At 43.1% G+C, this 11,105-nt stretch overlaps 1 protein-coding gene across 3 annotated transcripts in view; it reads right to left on the bottom strand.

The window, feature by feature from the left end:
• Positions 1 to 407: 407 nt before the first annotated feature.
• Positions 408 to 11,105, bottom strand: part of LOC108413855 (glycerol kinase-like) — a 67,702-nt gene continuing 57,004 nt past the window's right edge. For all 3 annotated transcript variants that reach the window (XM_017686548.2, XM_017686549.2, XM_017686550.2), the window contains 2 exons: positions 3,679 to 3,765; positions 408 to 1,433 (listed from right to left, as the gene is read on the bottom strand). In XM_017686548.2, coding sequence (XP_017542037.1) covers positions 1,420 to 1,433; positions 3,679 to 3,765 — 101 coding nt within the window. In that variant the 3' untranslated portion in view covers positions 408 to 1,419. The remainder of the gene's footprint in view (positions 1,434 to 3,678; positions 3,766 to 11,105) is intronic.

Here is an 11,105-nt window from a genome sequence, read left to right as displayed (position 1 = left end):
GCCTCACTGCAATATTGCAGGCCGGAGGGTGGCGTCTCTGCTGTTTGCAGACGACGTTCTTTTGGCTGAATGACATGGTTGCCTCCAGCGCTCACTTGAGCGGTTTGCAGCTGAGTGTGAAGCGGTTGGTATGCGGATCAGCACCTCCAAATCTGAGTCTATGGTCTTAGCCTGGAAAAGGATGGCATGCCCACTCCAGGTAAAGGGAAAGGACTTGTCCCAGGTGGAGGAGTTTAAGTATCTCGGGGTATTGATGGGAAGAGGGACAGGTGGCAGCAGTAATGCGGTCACTGTACCGGACTGTAGTGGTGAAGAGGGAACTGAGCCATAAGGCAAAGCTCTCTGTTTACCAGTTGGTCTACATCCCGACCCTCACCTATGGTCATGAGCTGTCGGTAATGACAGAAAGAATGAGATCGCGAACACAAGCGGCAGAAATGAGTTTTCTTCGCAGGGTGGTGGGCTACACTATTTGATAGGGTGAGGAGCTCGGTCATCTGGGGGGAGCTCAGAGTAGAGCCACTACTCCTATGCATTGAGAGAAACCAGCTGAGGTCGTTCGGGCATCTGATTCGGATGCCCACTGGATGCCTCCCGGTGGGGGTGTACCAGCCATAGCCTACCGAGATAAGGCCCCGGGGTCGTCCTAGGACCCGCTGGAGGGATTATATCTCCAAGCTGGCCTGGGAGCAGCTTGGGGTCTCTGTGAATGTGCTGGAGGAAGTTGCAAGGGACAGGGTCATCTGCTCTCCCAACTGCTACCACGACCCTATCTGGATTAAGCGGTCAACGATGATAATGTGCACGTTTGGGGTACTACATGATGGTGTCTAGACTTTGTCTTTTCCAAATGTCTAAAATTAATTAAAAACACAGTAATTTTGTATTAAAATGTGCAGAAGTATGTTCTCTAAAAAGGATGTGTTGAATTACACTTAGAAAATCAACAATAAGGAATTTGACTCCCAGACTTTTGTACACAAAGGTATGCAATGTTTTTTAGTCCATGTTTAAATGACAAATTGACATTCATAATGTCAGAAATTATATTATCAAGGCTATTTAACAATGCAGTTTTTGATTCAGCACCATGCTAATTTGTGGGTTATACATTTACATTACATTCGCAATATTAGCCTTGTAGCTAAAACTAAAGAAGCACATTTTTGATAAAGGGAGAGTTTAAATTTTCCACTAAACCCACTAAACTATGAACATTTTAAGGGTTGTAAACTCATTTTGGCCAGCCAGTGAGTTTTGAACACATTGAGTGTGAAAAGAGATGCATATTTGACAAGAATATAGCTGGGAATATTCTGATACTCATGCTGAGAGAAGAGGGGCTGTCAGATCCCATTGGACTGGTACAGTAATCTGACTGTCTGCTGTGTGTATATTTTGCAGCAGTACTATGTAGATCTAGTTGTGGTCTCCTGAAAGACAAAAAGTTTCAGTGAATACTGTAAAAATACAAAAAGAATACATAATACAAGTTATGAGAAATTAGTTATACAGGCTCTACATACAAGGTCCTGACTTAGACTACCTCTGAAAAACACTTAGTTTAACCACTCCATTAACACCACGTCCTTGTTTCTACACTTATTGTCCATTTTATCAGCTCAACGTACATATAAGTACCCAAGAGATGAGCTATACACTCACTGGCCACTTTATTAGGTACACCTAGTAAAAGGTTGGACCCCCTTTTGCCTTTAGAATTGCCTTAATTCTTAGTGGGCATACTTTCAACAAAGTGCTGGAAACATTCCTCAGAGATTTTGGTTCATATTGACATGATGGCATCACACAGTTGCTGCAGATTTGTCGGCTGCACATCTATGATGCGAATCTCCCATTCTACCACATCCCAAAGGTGCTATATTGGATTGATGTCTGGTGACTGGAGTCCATTGGAGTACAGTGAACTCATCGTCATGTTCAAGAAACCAGTTTGAGATGATATGATTTGTGACATGGTGCATTATCCTGCTGGACGTAGCCATCAGAAGATGGTTACACTGTGGTCATAATGGGATGGACATGGTCAGCAACAATACTCAGGTAGGCTGCAGCATTTAAACGATGCTCAATTGGTACCAAGGGGCCCCAAAGTGTGCCAAGAAAATATCCCCCACACCTTTACAACACCACCACCAGCCTGAACTATTGATACAACGCATGATGGATCCATGCTTTCATGTTGTTTACGCCAAATTCTGACCCTACCATCTGAATGTCACAGCTGAAATCAAGACTTGTCAGACCAGGCAACATTTTTCCAATCTTCTGCTGTCCAATTTCAGTGAGCCCATGCAAAGTGTAGTCTCAGTTTCCTGTTCTTAGCTGACAGGAGTGGCACCTGGTGTGGTCTTCTACTGCTGTTACCCATCTTCAAGGTTCGACGTGTTGTGGGTTCAGAGATGGTATTCTGCATTCCTTGGTTGTAACAAGTGGTTATCTGAGTTACTGTTGCCTTTCTATCATCTCAAACCAGTCTGCCCATGCTCCTCTGACCTCTCACATCAACAAGGCATTTTCGTCAACACAACTGCTGCTCACTGGATATTTCCTCTTTTTCAGACCATTCTCTGTAAACCCTAGTTAACAAGCAATTGAAGAGCCTAATAAACCTTATAAGAGTGGCTGGTGAGTGTAGTTTCTGACTTTACATCCAGAAGGACCAACAAGGTAAGAGTGTCTAGCAGAGGGGACAGTGAGTGGACACATTGCTTTAAAAACTCCAGCAGCACTACTGTGTCTGATCCACTCATACCAGCCCAACAAACTCTAACACACCACTTCGACGTGGCACTGCTGTGCTGATCCACCATCTAAATAATACCTGCTCTGTGGCGGTCCTGTGGGAGTGCTGACAATTGAAGAAGAGGGTGAAAGAGGGCTAACAAATTATGCAGATAAACAGATAGAAATCAGTCTGTAATTGCAGAACTACAAAATGGACAATGAGTATAAAATCATGAATTTAGTTTTAATGTCATAGCTGATCGGTGTATGGCGATGCCTTAAAGTAGGTAAGTTACATAATCACTTTACTGCTTAATATGCTGGCAGTGCAGGTTGGACAATGAATGAACAAATGGGGTAGTTTGCTAGCTTTTACTTGCTGAGTTGCTCAGACTGAAAGAGAGCGAGTCTGTGTGGAATGCACAGATGGTTAAAGCCACATCAGTCTTGTGTTTGGAAATGGTAAAGCATATGCCCAGTTTACACCAAAAGGAGAGAAATTTGGCTAAACAGACATTGGCCATTTCATGGGTACTGGAACATTACTCATAGGACATGCTTTGTACATTGTGCATTTGTATAGTGTTCACCCACAAAAAAGATTAATTTAAACAGAAAGAATACTCAGGTTCCCTGGGGCTTTAAGGCTGGCCTGGATATCTCTGGTGTTACTGGGTTTGTATTATTGAAAACCAAACTTTTGTTGATTCCACACTTTTGCGGAACATTGTACATCTGAGGAACCTATAATACTGAATTACACTCTTAAAAATGTTTTTTCAAGAGTTTATATAGAACTTATGGTTCTAAATAGAACCATTGACTTTACTAAAGAATCCTTGAAGAACAACTAAGTGTGCGTTTCATCAGCAAACCAATTTATCAGTTGGTCCAGCTGACCACACCCAACTGTAAGCATGATGTGCCTACCATTTTCTGTAGGAACAGGCTCCATTGTCTCCCAGTTCATGGCCTTCTGTACAGCTTTCTTCCATCTTGTGTAACGGAATTCACTCTCTGTCAAACAAACCAGTTATGTCAGAACAGTTGAGAAGGGTCTGGTTGCAGACATGCACTCTCAGCCCGACATGCACTTCCTATTGATGACGTCAGTGCACACCCTGCCAAGACAGTATTGACGTATAAAGCCCTACATGGGCTCGCTCCTGAGTACTTACAAGACCTTATTTCCCATTATGAGCCACCACGACTACTCAGATCGCAGAGTGCTTGCTAAATAATAGTTCCCAGAATTCATAAGGGTGCAGCTGGGGGAAAAGCCTTTTCTTATAAAGCCCCCAAACTCTGGAATGATCTTCCAGAAAATGTTCGGGACTCAGACACAGTCTCAATCTTTAAAAATAGGCTGAAAACTCACTGGTTCAGTTTAGCTTTTGGTAGGTAATGTTCCCCCCTAGATAAAGGCAGCAGATACAGGGGTCCATGGATATAGGGAATTATAGGAAACTGAGACACTGGTGCTGTCATCCCACTGCTCGCACGTGGTCACTCAGGTTTGTTTCAGAGTGCTCTCGTGTCTGTGTCTCCTTCTGGTTCTCTCCTTTCAGCCAAGCTGTCATAGTTAGATCTGCCAGTCATTAGCCACACTCTGTAAATGTTTACATCCCCTGTTTTACATACAATCAGGCAAAATAAAACTAAGTCCCTCTCCCTGCTTTTTTCCCGAGTATACAATCGCCCACATGTCCGGCCGGACACTGAAGGACAACTTACTGTCGAGCCCTCCTGCTACCCACTTCAGACCAGCTGCCCACACCCCAGCTACTGCCACCTACTTTGTTCTAGCTGCCCACCCTATACTGATGTTTTCATAGACAAACATGTGGCCTTCAGATTAGCTCAAGAATAGTGCATAGACAGCTTCATGGAATGGGTTTTCATGGTTGAGCAGCTGCATCCAAGCTTAGCACAATGCAAAGCGCCGAACACAGTGGTGTAAAGCACGCCGCCACTGGACTCTAGAGCAGTGGAGATGTGTTCTCTGGAGTAACTAATCGCGCTTTTCCGTCTGGCAATCCAATGAATGAGTCTGGGTTTGGCTTTTGCCAGGAGAATGGTACTTGTCTGATTGCATTGTGCCAAGTGTAAGTTTGGTGGGGGGGGGTTATGGTGTGGAGTTGTTTTTCAGGATTTGGGCTTGGCCCCTTATTTCCAGTGAAAGGAACTCTTAATGCTTCAGCAGACCAAGAGAATTTGGACAATTTTATGCTCCCAACTTTGTGGGAAAATTTTGGAGACAGCCCCTTCCTGTTCCACCATGATTGCACAAGAGTGCACAAAGTAAGGTTCATGAAGACATGGACATGGAGTTTGGTATGGAAGAACTTGACTGGCCTGCACAGAGTCCTGACCTCAACCTGATAGAATACCTTTAGGATGAGTTAGAGCGGAGACTACGACCAACATCAGTGTCTGACCTCACAAATGCGCTTCTGGAAGAATCGTCAAAAATTCACATAAACACATTCCTAAACCTTGTGGAAAGCCTTTGTGGTGAATTTGATCTTATTAATTCTATAGTTGCAACATTATTTTCTATCATATTGGTTATTAAACTGTGTAGATTCTGGTTGAGTTTATCCTGTGGGCCTCTGACTGAAATATGGTGGAGCTGATTCAGGAGGCAGCTGAACAGGATATGGGCCCCCCTGAACGTCAACAAATGCTATATATGGGGGTTAGGTGACTAGGGCTGCTCTGGACAATAATGTATGTTTATACCAAATTTGGCTAAAGAAGATCCATACAACGAAATTGAGGACAGAAACCAGATTGCCACACCTGGAGTCGTAAATGTATGTGTCAGAGAATTTTGGCTTTTCTCTCCAAGCTGGCTCGTGAAGGCTTGTCTGTGACTTCGACCTCTCAATGCTAATAAACTTTTTATGCAAGAGACGAGTGTCACCGAAGAGTTTGTTCCTACACCTTTACAGCATCGCAACTAAAGAAACCACAAGAATTTGGCATCACGAACTTCGGACGTGCTGTGACCGGCAGGTGCAGACGATTGCCTCAACGCATCGACTTCCGCTCCTATTGTCGACAGGAAAGGGTGAGTTTTTCTCACATGTGTGAGCACTGGTCCATTCGGTGAGGCTGTGCTGTTCTGTTGTGCTGTTTGGTTGCACCGTTAAAGAGCTTTGTGTGGGTGTGCCATGCTGTATTGGTTGTGGGTTTGCCTCTTCGTTCTAAATTTTGTTTTGTTGCGTTGTAATACGCCGCAACAGGGGGGAGTATGGTAGAATAAAGGGAAAAGAGTAGAAAAGAGTAAATAGAGTTAAGAAGAAGTTAATACCCTAGGAATAACATTAGAAGTGGGATTGATTGACACCATGCAAGCGTAACGTAGATTAGGGCCCTTTTTATCTCGTTGACAGTAAGTCATGTGTTTTCCATTCGCCACAGTGTGAAACTTGGGCCTTGAGGAATAAGTGTAATAGTCTAAATTTGGGGGAGGGTTAAAGGTAATAGAGAAAAGTGAAGGAACAAAGAGAAGAAGTAAAGTGAAGTGTAAAAAGGAAAAAGTGTTAAGAGACATAAGCAAAGGAAAAGAGTAAAGGAAAAAGGGGCCGCAAATGGGGAAAGAAAGCCCTCTTGTAAGAGGCTACAATAGGCAGGCCGATAAAAACCTTATTATTAGTTGATTTCAAGGTCAGTTTTATAATGATTAAAGGTATAACAAAGATATCAGAGAAATGGAATAAGCGTTGGCCTGATATTGACCAATCTTGGCCAGTAGAGGGGACACTTAATTTAGATGTAAGTAAAACAATGCAGGTGCTTGTGTCTACATACAAGGCAGATCAAAAGAAGGGTAAAAAAGAGGAGAAGCATAAAGAAAAGAGACAGGTAGAGCTTGGTATGCTACAGCTGTTTGAGCATGAGGGACAGAAGTGGATGAAAGCTGCGTAAGAGAAGAGAAAAGAAGGTGAAGAAGAAATAAGGAAAAATACATGAGAGACAGATAAATTAATGGCAGAAGTTAATACACCTTTTTCACATGTGGACTCTGTAAAGAAGCCTCCACCTTATGAGAAGGAAGTGAAGTTTGAGGATATCTATCCCCAGCTTCCAGTGATCAGTCAGGAGGGCAACTATTATATTAGAGATGTGGATGATCGAACAATAGAAACAGGACGAGCGGAAACAACTATAAAGATGTATCCAACCTCTAAAAGCAAGAAAAAACAGAGACCTTTTGAGACAAAGGGTAAATTGAGAATCAGGAGGATGGAATCTGGAGATGAGGGTGATCAGAGTGACTGTGAGATCAAAGGTGGATATGACCCAGCAGTGAGGCGGATACTGGCAACAGCGGAAAAAAGAGGAGACAAAACTTGGAGAAAAGAGGATTCAGGAGATGACAGCTATGATGAAAGTGAGAATGGAGACAGTGATGAGGATCCAGAAAGTGAGGAATTTTCGTCAAGAGCATTTTGTCCGGCAACATCCAGTACCAGAATGGAGGAGGACAGACAGAGAGCCGTAAAAGAGGTTGAAAGAAGTATAGAGCAATGCCTTTCTTATTTGGACAAATCTACTGGAACTGAAAGCCGAAGAGCACTGAAGAACCAATTAGAAGGACTGCAGAAGCAGAAGAAGAAGTTGCAAAAAGAAGGCTCTAAAAAATTTGATATGAAATATGTGCTGCGCTCCAGAAAAGGGAAGACACCTGAGAAGATGTGTCCAGTGGTCATTCGGGGACAGAGTTTGGAGTATAAGCCTTGGCAAAATACAGATATGTCAGATATTCTTGAGAAGTTGCCAACTTCAGGATGGAGCATATCCTTGGATTTCGAAGCTGGAGGAGATTATAGTGGGGACACAGCCTGCCATAGGAGATATTAAGAGACTTTTAGCTAATCTCCTAGGTGTTCCAGCTATGGAAGACATTTTACAGAAAGCTGGACTTGATCGATATGTGGGGACTGCTGTGAATGATCCAGAATTGTTCTCTGCGATTAGAGGTTGGATGTGGAGAGCGCTGAGGGAAACATTTCCAACCAACGTGCATCCTGATAATATTTTTATTGAGCCATTGGGACAGGAAGAAAACCCGAGAGCGTATGTGTCAAGAGCTCATCATGTGTGGAGAAATGTTACAGGAGTGTAATAGACCTGGAGGAAACTTCAGAGGAAATTTTAGAGGGAATTTCAGAGGAGGATTCAGGGGCTAATCAAGGCCATCCGCAGGACCGGTGAACCCTTATAGGGGTCCGGAACTGGGGTTTTAGGGGTGCCCAGAGAATCCGGAGGGGAGGTGTCAGCTGGTAGCATCAGGGCCGGAGAAAGATCCAACGATAAAAGTGAAAGTAAATAACCAATCATTGGAAATGATGGTGAATAGCGGAGCTGCTTTCACATGTATTTGGCCGGAAGATGCTATACATCTCCCTATGTCTGGTCAATGGATTCGGACAATCGGATTTGAGGGATTCCTCTCACAGAACCAACTGAGCTCTGCTATAAAGATCAGAAAATTACAATACCCATACTGGTATCAGAACATACACCTATTCCACTTTTGGGACGAGATGCTTTGTGCAAATTGAACTGCACGATAAAGTGTACACCGGATGGTTGTCTGGTGGAGATGTCTAATGATGTTGTTCGGCAGTTATTGATGACGGGGGAAGACAAAGCCTCTACAGTATTCTGGATTGGAAATTTGAGTGCAGATTTCTTGGAGCCAGCCAAGTTGTGGGAGAAGTTTATCATAGCAAATTTACCAAATGTGAGGCCTCCAGAGTATCCTTTTCATTGTTCACTCAAGTATTTTAAGGATACTACTAAGTCAAACCCAGAGGAATGGTTGAGTCGCCAACCAGAGTGGACTCAACTACGGTCATGTTGTATAATTTTGGGACCACAAGGTGCTGCTATGAAAGTGGATAGAGATGTTTATATGCAAGAGGAGTTTGATGTTGAGAGCAGTGTACCACATGTCACTCTGTGGGTGTCTGAGGAGTATGAGCAGAAGCATATTGGACAAATGATGCTAGAAGCAGAAGAAGCGGTTTTCATGCCATTGAAGGAGAATCATGCTATATGGAGAAGTGAGGATCAGAGATTTATTAAGCTCATGATTACTGCTCAAGGTCAAGGACAGCCGCAGACTGTGAGAATGATGCATGAGACAATTTGTAGTGCCAAGGAGGATTTTGATCCTAAAAGAGAGAAGATGTTGCGGGAAGTTCCAGAGTGTTTATGGTCTCAACACAGTACTGACATTGGGCTTGTGAAGTCAGCTCAACCAGTGACGGTTGAACTTCGGCAAGGGGTTAAGCTTCCCTGGAAAAGTCAGTATCCATTGAAAGAAGAGGCAATTCGAGGGATTGAACCACAAATTGAAGGACTTTTGAAGGCAGGTGTACTGAAGATTGCACAGAATCCACAGTGTAATACGCCATTGCCGCCTGTGAAGAAGCCAGATGGAACTTATCGCCTGGTTCATGATTTGAGAGCAGTCAATGAAGTAGTAGCAGATTTTCCTGCAGACGTGCCAGATCCGCATACTTTGTTAGCTCAAATTCCTTCAGAAGCAACACACTTTACAGTGATAGATTTATGTGGCGCATTTTTTAGTGTTCCACTAAGTGTAGAGAGTCAAGGTTTATTTGGGTTTACGTATAACGGACGGTTCTATGACTACCAGAGATTGCCACAAGGGTTTAAACACAGTCCTCATATCTTCAATAAACTATTGAAGGATGATTTGACAGGGATAGATCAGATAATAAAGAGTACAGTAATTCAATATGTGGATGATATAATTGTTTGTTCACCAGATGAGAAAACGTGTCAAGAGGATTCAATTAGGTTGTTACAGATATTGGCAGAAAAGGGACATAAGGCGTCTCAAAAGAAGTTGCAGTATTGTCAGGAGAAAGTAGTTTATTTGGGACAAATTATAACACAGGGACATAGGAGTATTTCTGATAGTCAGTTAGAGGCTATTCGTAAAATACCTAAGCCCAGGACAGTAAGGGAAATGTTGACGTTTCTTGGCATTGCGGGGGATTCTTCGGCATGGATAGAAGACTATGCTAGTTTAACGGGGCCTTTAAGAGCAATGGTTAAAGATACTGGGAGTGCTCAGCTTCACTGTAACCTTGTTTGGACGCAAGATGGTCTTTCAGCATTTGAGATGATCAAACAGAGATTACAGGAAGCCCCAGCATTAGCACTTCCAGATTACTCTAAGAATTTTTTGTTGTATGTGTCTACTTCTACAGGGGGTAAATATGTATGTGCAATTCTTTGCCAGCCAACGGGCACAGGGACAAATCCTCAGCCTATTTCATATTACTCAACTGCATTTTCAGATGTAAAGATGGGGTTGCCTTTGTGTTATAGAGCAATGGTGGGAGTTTTTTTGATGTATGATAAGGCATCTTCTGTCACGATGGGTTATCCGGTGACAATTCTTACCCACCTTAGTCTTAGAAATCTCTTGAACTATGGTAAATATATGCTGACTATGCCTAGACTTAGAGACTATTATAGGCTCTTAGAGCAGGAAGATGTTACCCTAGTGAGATGTGTTACAGTTAATCCGGCGGAGAATTTGCCAACTTCAGAGGATGGTGAGCCACATGATTGTGTTCAAGAAGCAGATAGATATTCAAAGCTTAGGTCAGATTTGCAAGCTCTTCCGTTGTGTGAGCCAGATTTGGAATTCTGGACTGATGGGTCCTGTTATCGTGTGGGGGACACATTAAGTGCAGGTTATGCAGTGGTAGAAGCTCAAGGAGAAGACTTTGTTGTAGTAAAGGCTGGAGAGGTGCCACAGCCTGCTTCAGCACAATTAGCAGAACTAGTGGGATTGACAGAAGCGTGTTTGTTGGCGGAAGGTAAGAGAGTGACAATATATATCGATTCTGCATATGCACATAATGTCTGTCATTTGTTTGGAGCGGTGTGGAAGAGCCGAGGGTTTAAGAAGACAGATGGATCTCCCATACAGCATCATACTCAAATAGTGAAGTTGTTGCAGGCTATGATGTGGCCTAAAGAAATAGCAATAGCAAAATGTGCAGCACATCAAGCAGATATGTCAAAGGTTACATGAGGGAATAAAGCAGCTGATGAAGCAGCAAAAGCAGTTACAGGAGCGGATAAATTGGGTAAGGTTTTCTTTGTTACTCATGAAGTGGTTTTGGAGGATAGGATTACACTTAAGAATGTGCAGTTAATGCAGGAAGCGGCTTCCGCAGTAGATAAACAGTTGTGGGTAGAGAGAGGTGCCACACAAGATTCTACTGGTCTTTGGAGAAATCATGAGGGGTTGATAGTAACACCCTCAGATTTGTTAGGTTTGATGATTCATGAAGCAC

The sequence above is a fragment of the Pygocentrus nattereri genome, chromosome 6, assembly GCF_015220715.1.
Source record: "Pygocentrus nattereri isolate fPygNat1 chromosome 6, fPygNat1.pri, whole genome shotgun sequence".
In the NCBI taxonomy this organism is placed as follows: domain Eukaryota; kingdom Metazoa; phylum Chordata; class Actinopteri; order Characiformes; family Serrasalmidae; genus Pygocentrus; species Pygocentrus nattereri.
The sequence above is the reverse complement of the archived record's forward strand: the minus strand, read 5'-3'. Positions and strand labels throughout refer to the sequence as shown.